Genomic DNA, 21,501 nt, shown 5'->3' with positions numbered 1-21,501 from the left:
GAGCTGCTAACAGCTTTATCTATGATAGTGTTCAACCTTTATTTTGAAAACTGAAACAAAACTGACCCTTATACAACACAGGTTTTTGCATGAATGATCATATTCATTTTCCATATGCAGTTAAGTAAAAGGGACGGCAATATAGGAAAAGAATTATCAGTAAGCTCAGTCCCCATTGGTGCACATTTCTGAATTTTCGAAAACTGAAAGCAGTCTAATCGACCCAAAACCCTGTGTGCCAAAGCAGAGGTGGCGGCCGGAAGACCTCGGCCTTGTGGGAAGACCGAGTTCACCTGCAGTAACCAACGCTGCATCCCGGCGCAGCTCCAGTGCGACCTCTTCAGCGACTGCGGCGACGGCGGATCGGACGAGCGAGACTGCAAGGCCTGTGAGTACGGCCGCGCGCCGACTCGAGGACGAACACATCAACGGGGGAGTTTATATGAGATAATTGCTCCGATCTTCAACCACTTTACTGACTTTATCGGGAAATGTGATGTTTGGTTATTTATGTTAATGCGCTGCATGGTGCCCGTGTTTGACGCGTGCCGTGTTTAATGTGAGAGACGCCGCTGCCCTTTCTGCCTCTGCACATCAAACGGAGCGCGCACAGCAGGTATCTCGGAAGCAGAGGACGGGTGTAATCAAAGTCCTGCCTTCATTTGTAGCTTCCAGTGGTGACGTATGTGAAAAGAAAACAAATCCATGTGGAGAGGATGCGATTTGCAACCAAACAAATGCTAATGCCGTATGCCAGTGCAAGCTCGGCTTTAAAAGGAACCAACAGACAGGCCAATGTGAAGGTAATGTTTGATCCTTTTTATTTATCTATTTTCCTCCGTTGTAACATTTAATGGTTCAGCAGTTGTCAACTTTTTCCACTGAACATTTGGCTTAAAAAAATGTATTGTCAGCTGTCACCGATGGAAATGTATTTGTTGAGGGTTTTTCTTGCTATAAGCAAATACTACAAAAATAAAATGCGTCTGCAGAGAGCAAGACATTCTAGTTCTAACAATGAAAACGATAAAAATGGACTCGGTTGATGTCGTGATTTGAGAGGAACTCCTGTAACAGAAAATCAAACTTAACACGACGGACATTATGTGTTACAAAAACCGACAGTACCATTAGCATTAAGCTACAATCAAAAATATCATTCCATTTTAAATAATCTACAAAAGAATGTACGTTGCTACATATTATGACTCTTCTGTGCTGGAAAGTATTTGTCATTTATTCCCCATCATCACTGAATATGTGTCTAATCAATAATGAACCGATTCCCAATTAAATGCGTCTTTTTTTACAGAGATAAATGAATGCCTGCAGTTTGACGCGTGTCCCCATTACTGCACAAACACTAAAGGATCATTTAAGTGCACATGTGACCGCAACTATAAGGATATCAATGGGAATTGCATAGCAAAAGGTATGATCTTAAAGTCGAATATCTAATTATCTTTGGTGTACTCTGCATACCTACTATTGTGCTGATGAGTAAAGTTGAATACGATATGCATAAGCAATGTTTTCACTGTTGTCTAATTCCAAAGACAAGATTTAGCCAATTTTCCTTTCTTTTCTCTTTTCACATATATAGGACCAGAGGATCGGGTGCTCTACATTGCTAACGACACTGAAATCCGAAGTTTTGTGTATCCATTTAACCAGAGCCACGGACACAAACTGCTCACTCACATTGAGGACAATGCCCGCATTATAGGGATGGACGTTCTGTTTCACCACCAAAACTTTATCTGGGCCACCCAATTTAACCCTGGTGGAATTTTTTACAAAGAAAATCTAGAGAGAAGTCAAACCAAAACAAATGTTGGAAACATGGTACGTTTTTTGTCAACCTTCATTCTTTGCCTGTAGCACATTTTCTCACCTGGGAAAGTCTGGGTGGAGTGAAACAAGTCGTTTCATTAAGTAGACACTGCACCACACAAAATGTGTCACTACTGTGTCTTTGTTGATGAATGTGCACAGCGTGTCGAATAGAGCACCCGACTCAGCGCTAACATTATTGGTTGCAGTGTCCAGACTTCCGTCGACCCAGAGACATCTCGGCCGACTGGATAACAGGCAACGTCTACTGGACCGATCACTCTCGGATGCACTGGTTCAGCTATTACACAGCCCACTGGACCAAGTTACGATATTCCATAAACGTGGGGCAACTTAAGGGACCAAACTGCACCCGCTTGATTACGGACATCGCGGGAGAGCCGTACGCCATCGCTGTGAACCCCGCCAGAGGGTGAGTTGTGCACCTGGGTGGGAGGGGCTGGGTTTATCACCCCATTCAACAATTAGGCAACTTGTCGTGGCCAACACTCCCCGTCCACGTAGCGTGAGAGGTACTTGGAAAATATCATGCATTCACTTTTTCTTGGAAATGTAAACATCCTGTTAGTTACTCAGCTACGGTGGAAGTAGCACGACCAGATATCTGTTATGTGTTCACAGCCGTTCCATCAAAGGTGCCATCCAACATTTACAATGCTACCACACCCACTTTTGGTTGTGGTACATCACTCCCACAGTAAATCCTGAGGCTCTCCAGATGTTCTCATCTGTCACATCTCTGTATGATACTTAATTAGCTGGTAAATAAAGATGGATAGAAAGATTCCTAACAATCTGTGCTGAGAAACAACAGATAGCAGGGACGCGTCATCGGGCTACGAGTTATTTTAGACCAATGTCTGCACTATTTTAAAAGAAGATGGTAAAAATGGGAGGAAACGGGTTTCTCTTGTGTCTGTTACAGTATGATGTACTGGAGTGTAATAGGGGATCACTCTCATATAGAGGAATCAGCCATGGATGGCTCCTTACGCAGAGTGCTCTTGGAGAAAAATCTCAGGAGACCCACAGGTAGGTCTTTTTTTATCTATTGTCTGTCAGTTATTTATATATCTCATTTCTCTAACTAATAACTATGGAATTGTCTTTCGTGAAAACAGTTTCATATTCACGTTCAGTTCATTGCTGCTTAAGGCAGAATACTCATGAAATAATGCTTTAATACTAGCACAGGGAGACGCACACTTAACCACTGTTAGATAGTACTGCTGGTCTTCAATTCATTTTAAGTATTAATAAGTTGTTGCAGTTGAATGTGCTCCTTTGACACGCATTCAACTCTATGTATTCACACATACGTTTAATCACCTGTCCATTAAATATCAAGATAAACACTGAGATGAGACCCTTGTGCATTTGAAGGAATATTTCTGCTTTCAGGGGACAATTTGAGGTCAGTTAAGTTATTGTACAGGATCCTACATGCAATCATTGAGCTAAAGATCGTCTCAACATTAGGAATAGCAAGAGTTTGCGAGTAAGAAAAGATAAGACATCATTCTTAAATATACAGTTGATGGAGAAAGACATGAAGGAAAAAAAAGGATAATTACTTGTAAATGTACACATACGGACATTATTCCATCACAAGCACATCACACAACCAAGGTTTAAAGCACTGCATGTCTCCGTAGTCCATAACCAGCCAGTGAATATAATACGTATAATACACTGTAAGATATGGACTCGGCCGACAAGCTCATTAGCTCAAGAGCAAATTCACACTTTCAACCAGAGAAATGCAACAGAAGGATGTAACCTGCTTTGTAATTGGATGTCTCACTAAGTGACATTACTGTAGATGCTTTGGTCGTAGTGCTGGATGACTAAGCATTGGAACAAGGGTTGTCAAGTCCAGCAGTTTGGAGAAGGTTAGGACCTTTATGCTGTTGTGTAACTGTATAGAACGGGGGGGTCGGCAACCTTTTGTTATCCAAAGAGCCAATTTGCCTATTTTCCACCAAATGTAATTTGTCTGTAGCCCCTAAAGCTAAGATATCACAGCTTATATGTTGTATATATTTAAATACATAAATGATTCAGGATAACAATACAATATTAAACACTAAAAAAGAGAAAATAATACAATGACATTTGTACATGCATCGAGTTCATTCAAACATATGCAGGACTTATATCTGGTGAAAATAAATAAAACAACTGAAATAAAAATAACATGTAGCTGCAGCCTAATATCTTGAAAATAGTAAACATAATATACAAGTCTGAGGACAGATGCTGAGATATTGTAATGAACAATTCTTTAATGTTTTCTCCATCTGTGAGCAGCTTTCCACGCCGTTCAATCTCACGAGCTGCCATAAAACCAGCGGCAGTAAACTTGATGCACTTTGTGAAAGTATTGTAATGGACCGAGTGACGTAGTATGTCAGTCTGTAATAAATTGTTGGAGAAAAGAATCACTGTTACTGCATTTACTGGCTTTAGGAGGTCAGTGAAGGTCTTGTGTCGTGAATCGGATAATCCTGTCAATCATCCCAGCTTCCTATGCCTGAGTGGGAGGTTCTGACTTGACACCTCCATGCAGAACGCACTGATTTTCCTTTTTGACTTCTCAAAAAACTGCAACAGATGGGCGGGAGAGCCGAATGCGGCTCGGCAGCCGCGGACTGCCGACCCCCGTTAAACAATATCCACATGATTAGATCCACCACATGAGCGCAGTTCATTATAAATATATATTTTTTAGCGAGGCTAAAGTCAAAAGCTTTGTCAAAGCTTTAAATTGTATAAGGAAGGACTACTCTAAGTCAGAGTGTGTTGCTTTGTCTACAGGGAGACACTTAGGCCTGATCTAGTTTTGAAGGGCCGCTTTGGCCTCCTTTAATTCGAGGGACCCAATGCTCTGTCTTCACAGGAAGAGGAATTCATCATCTGGAGAAAAACGCAGACCTGTTTAAACGCTTCAGCCAGGCGCTGCATTATAGAGTCAGACAGAGAGAGAGAGAGAGAGAGACAGAGAGAGAGAGAGAGAGAGAGAGAGAGTCGCTGATTTGATATTTGAACGTGATCATTCCGAGATGCTGTTTTGACACCGGCAAAACGAGCGTTGAATGCAAACAGCCACAGGGAGATGGAGACAGGAGACATTCTGTCTCCGCGTCCTGTTCATCTGCTGCATACATATATCTTGACCTGAAGGTCTCCTGCTGGGAGGGACTCCATGATGAGGCCTGTGTAATAACCAGGTAAATACGTCTCCTTCTCTCCATCCTCCCGCAGGACTGGCCATCGATTATTTCAACCAGCGATTATACTGGGCCGACCCCGAGCTCTCACAGATAGGGAGCATGAGATTGGACGGCTCGGATCCTTTGGTGACAATCAGTGACAGACAAGGTAAACACAACCGCCCAAACAGAGCACAACTTCTCCTTTTCAACACGCGCTATTCTGTGCTGCACTTTCATTGACTTTTCATTCTGGAGGCGTTTGTTGATTTAACTGCGTTCGTCCGCTGCATTTACAGGGATTTCCCAACCATACAGAATTGATATATTTGAAGACTACATTTACGGAACTGGACTAAAACACGAGGTCTTCAAGATTCACAAGTACGGCAAAGAGTCGGTGGAGTTTCTCCATTTAGGGATGGAGAAGCCAACCAATGCTTTGGTCTCCCATCGCTACAAACAACCGGATGGTAGGTTGTTCTGACAATCAGCTCACAAATGATTATTCTATATTTCATAAAGCTCCCTGGTAAGTAATCGTATTAACGGCCGTTCACCTCAGTACCTTCTAATGAAGGTGCACTTCTACAAGATACAGGTGGAGAGGGTTTGTAGAAGGCCGTCGTAATTAATTACTGGGCTCCGGGTTTATTTACGTGACTTTTCTTTTACATTTTGTACACGATTTATGGACTGAGAGACGACCAATTGGCTTGTTTGTGTGTGGATGTAAGTGATTGATTGTGGATGTCTCGACCTGAGTGAAATATTAACAACGCAAAATAGAAAATATAGTACACAGGAAAAATGTAAATGTCAACCAACACTTACGTCCAATTATATAAAAAGTCTTTTAAGTCTTATTTTGTTGTTCAAACATGTGGTTGGGGATGTGGGGAAGGACATGATGTGAGAAAGAACAAGTTCATCCAGATAAAAAACACACGAGGGGAACTGGAGCTGCGTACATGCCAAGTATAGCTCGCAAAGGCACAGTTAAGCTTCATTATCTTCATGATTCATTATGAAATGGCTTCCCGTTTAGTATGGATGCATTTTCAGAAAAAATTAATAAGTAGATGGTAAAAATTGTAAACTTAATTACTTAAAGGCATTAAATGAATACAAATGTATCATAATTAAATGATACATGATACCTAATTACATTAACAAACTCTTGCGGTTGATCAAAGCTGTCTTTGAGCTGTGCCACTGTTTCAGGTGTGCGACCTAAAAAGAAACCATCTGTTACCCGAGACTCGGTTAATCAATACAACCACATCCTCTCACTTCCTTCATGTACCAGACCCACTTGAGTTATTTGTTACATCTCTGGTGTTAATGGTCATGGAACATCAGACAGCTCCGTCTTGTTTGGTTTTTCACTCAAAGGGCAGCTGTTCCGCCCTCCATGGACTCATTAGGCCGGCCGTGTTGTGCGAAGTCTGCGGAAAAAGAAATGACACGGAGGACCGATATCTTCAGCTGAGCTCTAACCATTTGTTCCGAGCTTTCATCCTTGAAATCTGACCGCCGACTATCTTTTAGTCTACACGGCGCGCTGTGCCGCCGTTAACGAATAGTCAGGAGACATTAAGTGAGGAGGATATAATCATACAATCTAATCACGTGACTAAATGACGTGTTAAATCTGTTTTGGCAATGCGGATTTTTCACAATTCCGTTTTTTTGAAGTCGCACCTGCAGTCGGGACAGATGTCTCGCGTTTGTTTTAGACACAAACATTAATTGTAAAGTCGGGATCTTTCACAGTTTACACCTGGTGGGTATTAGCATTTAATCTAACCCACCCCACCTTTGTTGCAGTGTGTGTAATTATGATCAATTCAAATGACTTTTTGCCGACGTGTTTGCGTTGTTTTCAGTTGTAAGTGGCAGCGGGAGGAGCCCTTCAGAGTGCCGACAATCAATTAGACAATGGAAAATTCTTGACACGTTTGGCAATCGTTGATTATTCAATCTGGTGAAGAGGCCTGCGTGATTGTATTCATATGCGCTAGCCTGCATGCCTCTCTGGGCTTCAAGAAAAATAACTGTGGAATTAAAACACTTGAAATAAATAGCTTTACTCTGAGACAGAACAAACACACTTCTCACAAACAAGCCTCTTCCCCCCCCCCCCAACCTCAGGCCAGACGGAGAGATTATCCTTTTAGCTCTTTTTTATTATTTTTCTCCACAGGATCAAATCCGTGCCTGAGAATGTCGTGTGATTTCATGTGTCTGCTCAACCCATCTGGCGCCAGATGTACCTGTCCGGAGGGGAAGGTACTGGTCAACGGCACCTGTAGTGATGCCGTGATCTCAGGTAGGCGCGCGCTTGCATCTTTACGCCGTAGAAATCAAGAATCAAAACACAGTACAGACAGACACCCGTCGTGGTTAAAAAAAACCTCCTCACCGCCGTGGTCGTGCCTGACTGACGTTATAGCACGATAGCGCTGGTGTGATGTGATGGCCGCGTCGCACTGCAGCACACTGTTATTACGGTGTTGTTTTTTTTTGCCGTTGTGAAGGTGAACTGTGCCGCCCGCCCTGCGAGAATGGAGGCCGATGCTTAGCCAACGAGAAGGGAGACTGGAGGTGCTACTGCTGGCCTGACTTTTCAGGGGAGCGCTGTGAGGTCAACCACTGCACGGACTACTGCCTCAATGGAGGCACCTGCGGGGGCTCGCCCCTGGGTGAGTCTACTTCGGCAAATGCAACATTACATTTCGCTGTGTGTGTGTGTGTGTCCACCTCATGGGGCTTGATTCCTATGTTTATATATTGTATATATATCATTTGTGTTATTATCCTCACTACAATCTAAGCATCCAGCGTCAGTGAGTTGAGGGTTTATGTGTCGCCTTTTATATTCAGAAAACCTGTTGCTGTCACGGACAGGCCTTTTCAATTCGGAGCGGCTTGACCCAGAGATTCCACCGCATTTGTCTTCTTTTAAACTTCTACGCTCTTCCTCACTTCAGTTCACATTTTACACATTACATCTGCCGGTTGAGCAGTTTTTTTCTTCTGTTCATTGATGCGACTGTCGAATGAGCCTCAAATATCTTCCTTCTCCCACGTCAAGGTCTTCTTTATGCTTCCCTGGTTTCCAGTTCTACCCCACAATTTAGCGAATGTATATAAATATGCTGAGACGTCAGCGGTGGAATTGAATCATGATGTACAGCCCTAATAAAAATGCTATCACTGATTTACAAGCCTGTACATCATCATCCAATCATCCCACAACATCTCCAATTCTCATTTGTCATTAAAAAAAGAGCAGAGCATTGGCTCTGAAACCGAACGCGTGGTTTGTGTTTGGAACATGAATGTTTTATAACTGCAGAGCCTTGTCCAATTGGTTTGAAATTATGAAAGATGTTTTCATTGAACGCAGCATCCAGTAAATAGAATGAGAAACCAGGCAATTGATTGGATCCATTTTTAATAAACATTCATGTTCGTTATGTTAGTATGTTTCAATTTCTACAGGCCTCGTTGAAGAAAGAATTAAATCCGTTTACCACCAAACAGGAAGTAAACCGTTTGTTTTTAATGATCTATCAGCAGCATAAGATTCAATTCTATCACGTGGAGTTGACCACCAGACCACCACCTATTGGCCACAATTACTCCTTTTATGTTCTTCAGTCACAAACTAAGTAGGTAAACTCTGGCTTACTACACTCAATGATGAATTTCATTCATATGTATGATGGCGGACGACTCGGAGGGAAATGAAAGCGCTTTGATACCGAATGTTTTGTGCTCTAGGAGGCACGCGTTTTGCTGCCACGTGTCTTGGAGGCAAACCATTATCTGTGTGGAGATTCACAAGGAAGTGAATGATATCAGGGCGGCGAGTGGTGGTCAGCCATGTTCTCCCCCGTGTCTGCGATGGTTCCCTCCCGCAGTCCAAAGGCGGGCTCTGGGTTTTGGGTTGGTTGGTCTAAACTGCACTCGCAGGTGTGCGAACGTGAGAGTGAACGGTTGTTTCTGTGTGTCGGCCCTTCGACTGACTGGTGACCAGTCCAGAGTGTCGCCCGCCCGCCCCGGCTGGGATCGACTGCAAGGATAAGTGGTGTAGAAGATGACTGACTGAACAAATGGAGTCAAATCCTCTCCTAAAGTCCCTGCTTTGGTGATAAAACAAGGTACTGAAGGGAACAATCAATTAGGAGCTGGACCGCTTCCAGTTGTGTCCATAAAAACAGGTGTTATTGGATTCCTGCGATTCATTTAACTGGTTTACCTACAAGCTAATGGAACTTTTGGCAACACAACACACATTTCAACTCAGGACACACAAACTGTTCTCATTTTTATTTTTATTTGATGACTTTTATTATTAGGTGAAAATAAATGTCTTTCTACTATGTATTCAGAGGATTATGAAAAGCAACAGTGTTTGTGACACAACATCACTCGTTGCTGTTGATTGCTGCCTATAAAACCTTTAGTTTTGTAAAACAGGCAGAATCCTTTAGAAACCCAAATAACCAACTGAGACATAAATGTATTAATCCTACAGCCCAAATAATGATTCCCACCTTTTGAGACACTGTTTGATTTACTTTTTCAAAGATAATAAATGCATGTTCCAAATGGTTGATTTTCAGTGGTTGATGTGTGTTAACTCAATGCAAAATCTCTCAAAGGATCAAAACATGTTACCACCATTTCATTGACGATGCAGTAGAGGCCGTATTGGCTGCTTATCATTACGAGCGATCCCGGCTAATCGGGTGGGACTTTTAGTATGAATGAAATCTAAAAATGACCCAGTGAAGAAAAGCAGTGATGAAACATTATCCGAATCAGGTGCATGAATCGTCATCTGTTCCTACAGCTTCATTTCTTTTTAGCTTAAAAGTAGGGCCTGGTTAGGGAGCTTAGACCCCAACAGCCATTGAGGGACGTCACTGGAGGCAGAATGATAGTCACTTTGACATTTCTAACCCAGATTATCCCAGCTAGAGAGTTGTGGAGTGTGAAATTACCAAGTAGCGCAGTGTGAAAAAACAGCCTCGATACTTCTGCCCTTTCCATTATGAAAGTGTGTGTAAATGGTGGTGAGTGCTCTGTTTTTGGAGGGAATATGAAGAACTGACGTTACTGGAACATTTCCACCTGCGGATAATGTGTTGCTCCTAGTAAAAATACATCGCACTCATTCCACTTTAGCAGTGCAGCGGGGTGCAGCATGAAGCATATATGGAACCGGTTTTGTTTTGGTGCCCATTACTGGAGTCATCCAAACTGCCAACAAAAAGGGGAGGCACTTGTGCCTCTGGCATGAACCTGGGGTGTATATTTTTACTAACATCTCAAAAGGCATGTTCGAAACAAAATGGAGCAGAAGAAGAAGAAGGAGAGAGCCATTGTAGTGGATATGCTTTCATAGAGTATATATGAGCTCTAGTACATTAAAACTTCTGGTTACGCGACACAATAATAAACACTATTTTCATCGGATTCTGATGTTCCTTTCCTTTCCCGTCTTTCCAGCATCTTTCTTCTCATTGTTCTGGTTCAGAATCCCTGCGTCCGTCAAGCACCATTTCCAGCTGCAGCGCGCAGCTGTTTTCAGTAAAAGAGATTCCGATAAATCCCCCAGGCCACTACGAGCCTAGCCACTGCAGCCGCAGTGTGCGCTGTGGACGGTAGGGTGTCCACAGCTGTCAATCCTACGTCAAACACTCTTATTATTGCATCAAAAAACCAAGTGGTTTTAAACAAATCAATTTTCCAGTAATCGCTTGAAGGGTGTTACTGGTTTGGATGTCTGATCCACAAGCCTTATTTATGGGGAGGTAGTTTCCAAAAGTGGTAAAGCGATGGCTTTCCATATTTTAGGTGTGGAGGAGAAAACTATGTGGGATCAAAAAAGGCTTTTAAAATTTAGGTGTTAAATAAATATTTTTTTTAAAACTCCAAGTAGAACAGCGGTCCCTCATGTTGACGCCACTTGAGGGCCTTTGGACATCTGATTAAGATGCTCCCTGCGTCCCTGCTAGAGATATTCCAGACGTGTTTGACAAGGAGGAAAACCGTGCAGAGCCAGAACCGACTGGAGGAATTAAATGCGTATTATGTCTGGCCTTTGGGTGATTTGGGATCCCCTAGTTAGACCCGGAGGACACGCCTGAGAGAAAGGGCACCCTTGCTTCTTTCCATAGGTGCCAACTTGTGCTCACCTTGACCCAGAAATGACTACGTGTCTAAAAATGATGGATGGAAGGATGTATCTTCGCCTTTTCTCTCAGCAAAGTATGCGTTGTACTGCTTCTATTTAACACCTGGCACGGTGACCTTGGGAGTGTCATCATACAACATGTAACTTTTATTGACAGATTGACCGTCGAGGTTGATTTATTTCAAAAGCATTTGTTGGGAAACTATTTTCACACAGAAGGAACTGGATCGTACTTACAGCAGCAGGACAGTGTATGTGGGATAGAAAAATAGATCCCGTTATCCAGTGCGACAGCATTGGTGGTTGTAGCAGGATTAAGATGCAATTCTTGAGTCATGGTTGGTTTCTTAACATGTCTCCTAATCTTCCTTTCCTTCCTCGTCCAGGTAAGCCTACATGCCGCTGTCCTGTTGGTTTCTCAGGACCTTTCTGTGAGAGGAGGATTTGTGACAACTACTGTTTAAATGGGGGAACATGTGACATCACTCAGGGGAACCAGCCGGTGTGCCGCTGCATGGCAGAATACACCGGGGAGCGCTGTCTTTACCGTGAGTCCCGCACCTACTGCACGGTGGAGCCAGATTATGCAGGTCATGAACTTCTCCTCAAATGATTGACACCAGCCGTCCTGGTCTAACCGCAGGAGACGCCACAACAAAGCATTGATTAGAATTCAGTTATGCTGCGTAAAATCTATAGAACGGCTCCAAAGTTCACACACATAGCCAGGAATAAAAGCAACCCCCCTTCAGCATTTTGCTTCCCACAAACGCCACATTTGCCTCTATCTGCACATAAACAAAATCAAAACCATCGAAGGGAAAAAAAACCTGCGGGTGTTTCTGTGCTGATGTGATAATTGATGTACTTTTCATTGCTTTGTCATGATGGGTTGCGGGAAAACTATTTCAACCGCACGTCATTAGTATTTGCCCGACGTCGGCTGCCCAGGGGGTGATATGTTTTCATCTGTTGCTAAGATGTAATTTGATGTGGGTAATTGAGTCCCATTAAAACCCTGTACCATTCCAATCTGTCCAGCCTAAACTATGTTCCAAGATTGTCATTACACACCACCCTCCCGCTCTTTTGTTTTTATCTCTGTCTGTCCGACAGACATCTGTCATCACTACTGCGTGAACTCCAAGGCCTGCACGCTATCCAGCAGCGGCTATGTGGAGTGTGTGTGTCCGGCGAGGTTCGAGGGAAACAAGTGCGAGGTGGACAAGTGTCTCCGATGCCACGGAGCTCCCTGCCTCATTAACGACGAGACGGGAGATGTGGTTTGCAAGTGAGTGCTCGGCCTCTCCTCGTCCTCCTTTTGCTATAAATGCGGCACGGTGCCCTCCGTTTATGGCGACGCATCAGTTCTATGCCGCATCCCGATCTGCAGGGTCCAGTTGCTGCATCCGCAGGGTGAATTAATTGATTTGATTAAATCTGAGAAAAAAAAAAAAACATGCAGATGGCCGAACAGCCTACAGCAATTAAGGCTGCGGTGTCATCGATGAATTAGAAGCGAGGTGAACTCTCCCGCTTCATATGAATAATTGATATTTCTTTGACAAAACCCTCCACTGACTCATTTTCTTTCTGGTAAAAGTCTAGTTTTCTGCTTGTTGCTAGCATCCATTATTTCTTCATCCCCCTCCCCCCAGTTGCACAAATGGCAGAATAGCGCCGAGCTGTCAGCTGTGTGACGGATATTGCTACAATGGAGGCACCTGTCACCTGGACCCCGACACCAACCTGCCTTTCTGTCAGTAAGTCGCTGCTTAATGGGTGAAGGAAAGTGAATGTTCTCCGCTATTATTCAAACCCTGTCTGTTTCCATTCAAATGCTGGCTCTGTGCCGCAGAAAGCACCGGCCTTAGAAGCGACACTGAAAATCACCGAGGGGTGCCGTTTCCCTGCTCGGAGAACAAGATAGATGTCTTCCTCCGGAAAGAAATCCTTAAGTTGAGGGAAGGTTTGATGTCACTATGTGGAGGCCACGGCACAGCGGGGTGGGGGTGGTGGGGATCTTATGCCATGTGACACCTCACTGGAGCTTAAGGTTTTTAGGCAGATAAAAAAAGAAAAAAAAAAAAAAGGTTTTCAAAGCCCCTCCAAAGCTCGCCGTTCTAAACATATCACACTGTTCCTGCTTGCCGTTAAGAGCTGATGTCAGGCCTCGGTGACTCTCTTCAGTAGTCGGGTTTAGAAGTTCTAAAAAAAGAAGCTGAGGTATGTGTTGGCGGTCGGGACACGCCATGAAATCCAATGGCAAAAACTAATAACAGACGCAAGCTTGACTGGCAGACACGAGGGAATTATTGTGAAAGACTACTCAAAGCGCTGCCCGTAGATTAACTGCACCTCAACTATAATGGAATGCAGTGCTGGGTTAAAAATCTCTCCAAGGAGGAAATTGGAAATCCTTTTCAAAAGCCAAACTCTTTCTATTTAACTGCCCATTGTCCACCGTAGTTAAATTGAAATTTGCGGTCATCACTCACGAATTCCGGGAGATAGAATCAATTTCTATGCAAATGATCTTATTCGAGGAGGTTAATCGATCTTGATAATGCGGTTTATTATTTGCTGCACAGAACAGGGATTATGTGAGATGATGGATATGTCTGTGTCATAATATTTGCCCTTAATACTCTGATTAAATGCATATTTGAACGAGCCTTTCCAAAGCAAGAAACCTTGCAGGGCCGAACCGCATCATTTGCAAAGATGATTCTGGCATTAAAGACTGAAAAAATATTGAATAGAGTTCAGAATGTATGGTTCAATACAGCCGTTGGTAAACATCAAAGCTCTGGGAAATGGTTATTTACTAGGATGTATTCCTACATTTTTCTTGCCAAGCATTTCAGCTGTATACAAAAGCTTTTTTTATCCCAACATGCAGAAAATCCCACTTACTTTAACAATGGTGTTGTCAGTCAGAAGAGAACCACAACAGTATTTTCCTCTGAGTTATAACTCATCTCCGAGGATGTAGTTCAGAAGCTCCCTTTGGAATTTGTGTGGGCAATATTCTTTCTTTACGATACCGAGATGAACTTGATGTGGCACAATGTGTCACTTTGACTTCTCATTCTATTTCTGCATAAGTCTTTCCAGACCTTCGATGAAAGAACTTGTTAAGGATGTTTAAGGAGAGCGCAGTTTAAAAGGGTCTTTGAACAATTCCGGTCGCACTTTCTTTTCTCCCAACATTTCATAGAAATGTTTACAAAGGGTCAAATTTATTCAGCAACTTTCAATTGTTCCTGAAATATGAAAAGTTATAGAGAGCTGAAATCGTGTCCTCTGGTTCACTCCTCCCTTGAGTGCATTGGCTCATTCAACGTGTCCTCCGTTATGATAAAAGATTATTGTGTGTACATAGAAATAGAAAGTTGACTCAACGTCGAGTGCATCTGGTAGGATTTGATACTCACAATATAGTATATTGTGTATATTCCACTTCTTACATTTTCTTTTTCTTCCTCGGCTGAAATTTTGTGAAAATAACGTTCTGTTAATGCATTGTTCCATTTTTTTAAATGATTATTTAAAAACAAATTTTTTTTTGGGTGTAGCCACATGTTTTAGTCTAAACCAATGTAATAAACACTTCTCTTGCAGATGTTCCCTTAACTTGGTGAGGAGTAAAGTTGACTTGTGTTCGTTATTGTTTACTTGGCTAGTTTTCCTTGATGCAGACACCACATTGACCCTTTTTAACGACTGAAGCTGCTGATAGGGAATACAGCGGCAGTCTCCATTCATCAGGCAGCGATATGCATTCTCTGGGCCCTTTTATCACCAACACAATGTTTTGCAGCTGCACGTCAGGGTTCAAGAACCAACGTTGTGATGAGCTGGCCAACCCCTGCGATTACTTCTGTCAGAATGAGGGGATGTGCACATTAACAGCTCTTAACAAACCACGCTGCAAGTAGGTCCTTCTCACCTCTCCAGCCGTATTCAGAGCCCACTCACCCCCTTTCCCGTCCACACCCACACCTCAACTCCATCCGGCTTCATTTCAGCCTCAATCCCGTATTCGGGCTCGTTGTCAAAGGACCGTCTTGTAGCAATTTATCATGTAATAAGTGTAATAAGGTAACAGGCTTTCAAAAAGCAAGCTAAAATGGGCCTGGAAATATGATATTATTATTTTACTTGCATATGATAAGATTTAGTTTGTTTTGGAAAGCTCTTTGTCTTCACTGAACTCACAGCCCTTGTGTGTGATGTGGAGTTTTTCTTTGTAGATTATGACTCTGTGACTTTCTATTTGGATTAAAATGCGTTTTGTCACACTGCCCAGGTTCAAAGTAAGACACGTTATCTAATTAACTGTAACCAGAACCTTTGTAAAGTTGTTGTCAAACACTGTTTGCCCCTTTTATCGGCACTCACAGCTTTCCAATTGAACAGCAATGAAAATATTTCCCACTTCCTTATTTTAAATTACTCATTGACCTACGATAACTTTATTAACTCACATTTAGTAGCATATATGTATATATATATTTTTTTATTAACCCAATTTTTACTTACATAGTTATTATCATTGTTTTAGGTTAAATATATTTAATAGTTTAATGTTCATGGTAAGAACTATAAAGAATTGTGTCAAACCTTTTATCCATTTAAGCACACGTCCCAAAATGTGAAACTGTTCATATTATGTATCAGTCTTTTGTCGATATCATTAGGATTTTTTCTTTTATTACCATTACATCAATACTAACCCCAGCAGTTTTCCTCTCAAAATAAACTAAACGTATTCCCTTTTCAGTACGTATTTTACCTGATGTGGCACTTGTAACATTATCGGTTGCTGCACGACTCCGTGCCTTTGCCGCCCCTCACTTCCACCCATCTCATGCAGTCGTCTCCCAGCACTCAGGAATCGGGAGCGATTGAACCAAAACCCGCCACTCGTCCGTGTGCTGTGGTCCATCGCTGTGTGCCGTCTGCAGCCGGGTTGCATGGTGGCCGGTTTAAAGACGCCGTTGAGCAGTTATGAACTGCCAAATGCATAACATCTCAATCAGAGATCAGCGGTTGTCTTTTAAGATCATTTCAGAATGTCTTAAAGAATGACTTCTCACGCCGGGACATTTCCTTCAACGAGGCTGTGATCCATTCCCCCCCCCCCCCGACGTACGTACGGGGGCTGCGTTCATGATCGCCTGATGGTCTGATTCTGGGAGTGCATGTAATTCAGAGTAATTTCTTTCTGCCATCATCCAGCCGGATCACTCATGCTTTACAGACCCATCTGCGTCCGCTGTGTGAAATTAGATCTCACCTCCTCTAACAAGGGTCATACATCACGCCCATCGGATCCCATTGGAACACAAATGAGATGACGACTTGTTGTCCCACTGTCATCCTTTGATATTTTCCACACTGAATATTCAACATGTTCAACACACACATACACTGTTTATGGACACAACATGTATACGCACAGCGCGCTCTCTCTCTCTCTCTCTCTCCAGGTGGTGTTTGTGTTTGTTTTGGCTCAATGCACTGAATCATAATGTGTTTGTAAACCACAGTCACGTCATATTGTTGTTCGTTTTATTTCACAGCAGCAGTCTGCTAGGAAACCATATTCTAATGATTTTTTTCTCTTTTCACCTCCTTCAGATGTTCAGCCAATTGGGCAGGAACGCAGTGTGAGAGACCCGCCCCTAAAAGCAGCAGGTCGGACAATGCCAGAGGAGGTGAGAAAAGAAATTGAAACGATCCTCCTATTCTATTTTTGTACATCTGAATTCAGCTTAATTATTTTTTTTAAGGCATCATCACATTTGTAGAGGGAGGTTAATACTCACCCAACCCCTACCACACAATTGGACTTGATCTCCTGACCTAACTAAATAATTCCTCAAATCCGCTCCACCTTTCTCCCGTTTGCCGTATGTGAAAAGAAAAGCTTTCACTGAGCAGGTTTACCCTGAATGAATTGGAGATCAGAGTTGAGTTATGTGAATGTTCTTAAGTCAAACATTTAAAGCGCTTCAGGAAAAGTTTGACATAGCATGCCTCCTTCGGGGGCTTCTGCTAGTCCTCGTTCCCCTATTTTCATTTCAATATAATCTATTGATTTACATAAATATTGCTGCACCGCCCGTATTTACTGCACGGCTGTGTCGGGAAATGGAGTAAAATGTGCCGTCTACCGAGACGAAGGGGAAGAAGGGGGGCTTTTTCTACGCCGCGGTCAGGCACAACGTGTCACTATCTGAGCCCATCTGAGCTCCTTTCAATCCGTCCACGCCGTCTCTCCTCTGTCCGTCTCTTAGGGAGCATAGCTATCATTGTGCCTCTGGTCCTGCTGGTAATCTTGATCGTGATGGTGGTAGCAGGTGTTTTCATCTGCAGACGGAGGCAAAGGTAAGTGAATGAATAAGTGAACGACTTCTGAGCAACAACAGATGATGAGCGATTGGACACTTTTTGTAGATGAATGGACACCTTTGCTTTCATAAATGAAACATTTGTGGTTTGTTTCAAGATGTTCAGTAGAACACCTGCTTCTGATTACAATCAGCTTTTAGGTCTGCCCAGAAAAGTTGTGCAGTAGTTAAGCGTGCCAAGTAGCGTGGTGTGATTCGTTGTGCGAAGCCGAACGGCATGTCGACCTGCACGTTGCGTATCCTGTTAACGATCCCTGGCTGCGACACACTTCAGGGGGAAACGCGTCCAGAGGCAGCCGATGACAAACGGGGGCATAAATGTGGAGATCGGGAACCCGTCGTACAACATGTATGAAGTGGACCATGACAACCACGCGGATGCTGGCAGCCTGCTGCGACCCAACTTCACGCTGGACCCTCACAAGGTTGGATTCATGAGCTCGATACCAAACTAACTACACAAAGAATAAACGTGCTCCGTTGGTCATTTGAGCTAAAAACAAAAAAAAAGGGGAAATTCAGATTATATTTTCAATGTTTTTTTTAATTATCACTAATGACGAGAGAAAACATGTTATTTGATGGTGTTATATTGTGTAGCTCGGACTACTTCTCTGACATTGAATCCTTTTCCTTCTATCATTACTTGATTCACACTATTGGATACTTAAATTATGCCATATCACGGTTACTTTTTCACCAGATCTAAAACAAGAAATGTTCCCGTTCTAGTGGGAAAACCTTTTTTTGGGTTCCTATGATACAACATGTTGCTCGAGAACATTACAAATTTACTAGACAAATATAGCCGTTTACTTTAGACAGAATTCTCAGCACTCAGTGTTACAGGAATTCCACACATCAGCATATTCATTCAGGAATAGCGCTGTTCATCTTGGTGAGCCACTTTCAGCCATGTCTTCTTCCACATGGTAGATAACTAGCTCAGCACTTGAAAGGGGAGATGAGATGAGCTGCTTTGATTGATACCGATCCACAGCGTACGTCGTTCCTGGCTTCCACTCATTGCGGCCCACGTTGCACTCATGAGGTTTTCTGCAGACACTGTAATGTGCAGCGAGGTCCCAGGTGCCGTGAAGAAAGGGGGGGGAGGGCATTTCATCTGAACACGCTGCCTCTCTCAACCCCACACTGATACTCAGCATGTCAAATGAATCCCCTTCGCTGATGCCGTCACCTAGCTTATACCTGCTAGAGCTTCAAGCCTAATGCCTATTGCCTCTCGCCCTGCCGACTCTTGACTTCTGCCATTCTCAGTCCTGTCTGCTCGACGAATTCGACTCTGAACCTGACTCTGGATCTCACTTTACCCCCCGACGAATCCCTACGTCTTTGACTCAGTTTTACTCTTCATGAAAAGTTTCAGTGAATTCCGCTCTGCACTGTAAACAGCGGTGGTGCCTGTTGTGTTGCAGGGCTGGTGTGTAAAATCCAGTGACTCTCACACCTTGGGCATCAATTCTGTGCCCAAGGAGGTAATCCCCGGACAGGTGAATTTTCCTAGCTTTACTTTTTGTTTTTGCCCCTCCAGGAAACAAGTTTCACCCTCATTGTCGGCGAGCAGTGTGCAGTGTTACCCGGTGACACCCACAGTCCCTTGTATCTGTTTCCCTTCATCATTTGTGAGATCTGCATTTCATTTCCCAACATCCCAAAGTAGACAGTGGGCTTCCTCCTGCATGTTTCTGTCTGTTGCTGTACTATTGCATGCTAAAGGACAATCCGCTAATGGCTTCTATGAGTCCCGTCTTGTCCTTTTCCTTTTGCTTTGCTTACTTTTTAACCTCGATGATCGCACTGTGAACAACACAGTTGTTTGTGATGGAGCCGCACGCAATTAGCTGCATTGAGTCTTTGCTATATTTTTTTTTTCGTATCAACTCGCATTTATTAGACGTGCTCGAGCACAAACCCTCACACTGACGAGTTAGCAACTCGCCAACGTAGTGAACCCGATGTCTTTCTCACCCGCCGGTTCAAAGCAAAACGGAGCTAAAAGAGACTGTTGACACGGTTTCACACCAACTGGCTTTAATTACGATGTTTGCTGATGTTTTTCTTGCAACAAGTTGACGATAAGAGGATCCGTCAGATGCTGTGCCGTCAGCTTGTTCCAAGACAAAACAAACAAACAAAATGTATTAATGCAGCTTAAAGAATCTCGCTGTTCTAAAGGGATTTCCATAACTACATTTTTTTCTCCATTTTCTTTCCTTCGTCTACAGCCCATAAACTACTCCAACCCGGTGTACGCAAAGATCTACATCGACGGGCAAAACTGCCGGAAACCAGTCATCAGCATTGATGAGAGGAGAGAGCTACTCCCAAAGAAACTAGAGGGGACAATTCACGAAACCGCCGCATAGCCTAACTTTACACTTTGTACTTCTTTTTTTACCACATTGTACAATGTGTAATATAAAAGGAGGAAACAAGGATTTCTCTCTTTCCTACGAGGCTCTTAGGTTTTCTGGTTTAGCATCAGCAGAGTGTCCTTGTTGGTGTGCTGAAGAGATTTATTTTCCATTTAATGTCCTAATGTTTGTCAAACATAAATTATGACACTGAAGTTAAGCTGCTGATTTGCAAAAAACGTTATTAACACCATAAGCCACACTTGTGCACAGTTAAAAACCTTAAAAAACTCAGTGCTATAAGTTTGTATCCATGACTGTTTCTAGTTTAAGGCAAAGAAAGCAGGTTGGCTCAATTTTTCTGAACAAAGGTAAGTAAGCGTCGAGGAGAGTTAAGTGGGATGTTTCCACGGCGATATGATTTTCCTTCTTTACATGTCATATGACGTTTAGACCGCAAAGCTTCTCCACCAAACGCCGGAACTCGATACTTTGGAGCTTTTGTGTCCGTCCTCGGTACCTGATGGATCTTCTTACTGGATTTACTGAAAGGGCCGTACTATCAGCATCCTCTTCTCACACGCTATGTTATCCCGTCTTGTCCATTTCTGTGGATTCCCAGCTCCATCTGCCCTGTTTCTAACATACTGCGCCACATGAACTTATCTTTTGGTGAAAGAGATTGAAGCCGCCCTTGAATGTTCTCGAATCAGATTCCCAGATCCTGTACTGTACAATGAAAAGACAGATACTGAATACCATATTTTTCTAGGTCTCACATATATCAACAGATTTAGACAAGGAAGAGATTTAACGCGTCTACGAAAGGTTATTAAGAGTCATTATCAACGCATCTGATACTACAGAGAAGGAAGATGATGAATATAAGAAATTTTATAATTTTGTATTTGATTTGTATGTTGTTTGGCTGCTTGTATTTTGAAGAAATGTATTAAATGTAAGTAATTTTTATATAATAAAATGTAAATCGATATTGAATAAAGGGGGCTTATTTACATGCTGTGTCCCTTGCTGAGGCCAGATGCCAGTATCCGCCTATTCAACCCGCGATCAAGCTGCCGGTTGTTGTATTTGTGTGGCACACGTGGCCACTGACCAACAGTGTGAAGTCTTTCACTTGATGCGCAGAGGAAGGTGGCTGATGGGACATTATTGCCCCCCCTGCGTGAGCAAGAAGGCCAACGCAATTCATTACCTGGCGGTGGTGACACGGCGTCACGGCCTCCCGCTGAATGATAATTCCGTCTCCTTTCACTCCACTTACAATGTCCGTCTCTGCGCACACACGTCACCATGGCAACCAGAGGAGGCAGCAAAGCGCGTGTCGAAATAGATGCAACTGTTTCCCTACCTGTCCTCCCACCAGTAAACATTCAAGGCCACGCCAGCGATGTCCACTGTGATGAGAC

General features: G+C 43.1%; 1 protein-coding gene across 1 annotated transcript in view; it reads left to right on the top strand.

The window, feature by feature from the left end:
- The window catches only part of lrp1bb (low density lipoprotein receptor-related protein 1Bb), a 138,415-nt gene extending 117,341 nt beyond the window's left edge, over nt 1-21,074 (top strand). The window contains exons 73-91 of the mRNA XM_078091226.1: nt 248-388; nt 669-803; nt 1,313-1,432; nt 1,604-1,845; nt 2,043-2,266; nt 2,780-2,886; nt 5,119-5,235; nt 5,366-5,539; nt 7,273-7,398; nt 7,607-7,771; nt 11,664-11,825; nt 12,394-12,568; nt 12,936-13,040; nt 15,101-15,214; nt 16,924-17,000; nt 17,583-17,673; nt 17,971-18,121; nt 19,133-19,207; nt 19,943-21,074. Of these exons, the coding sequence (XP_077947352.1) occupies nt 248-388; nt 669-803; nt 1,313-1,432; nt 1,604-1,845; nt 2,043-2,266; nt 2,780-2,886; nt 5,119-5,235; nt 5,366-5,539; nt 7,273-7,398; nt 7,607-7,771; nt 11,664-11,825; nt 12,394-12,568; nt 12,936-13,040; nt 15,101-15,214; nt 16,924-17,000; nt 17,583-17,673; nt 17,971-18,121; nt 19,133-19,207; nt 19,943-20,083 (2,642 nt within the window). The 3' untranslated portion in view covers nt 20,084-21,074. The remainder of the gene's footprint in view (nt 1-247; nt 389-668; nt 804-1,312; nt 1,433-1,603; nt 1,846-2,042; nt 2,267-2,779; nt 2,887-5,118; nt 5,236-5,365; nt 5,540-7,272; nt 7,399-7,606; nt 7,772-11,663; nt 11,826-12,393; nt 12,569-12,935; nt 13,041-15,100; nt 15,215-16,923; nt 17,001-17,582; nt 17,674-17,970; nt 18,122-19,132; nt 19,208-19,942) is intronic.
- Nucleotides 21,075-21,501: the final 427 nt, after the last annotated feature.

Source organism: Gasterosteus aculeatus, chromosome 16 (assembly GCF_964276395.1).
Source record: "Gasterosteus aculeatus chromosome 16, fGasAcu3.hap1.1, whole genome shotgun sequence".
Taxonomy (NCBI): Eukaryota; Metazoa; Chordata; class Actinopteri; order Perciformes; family Gasterosteidae; genus Gasterosteus; species Gasterosteus aculeatus.
The sequence above is the reverse complement of the archived record's forward strand: the minus strand, read 5'-3'. Positions and strand labels throughout refer to the sequence as shown.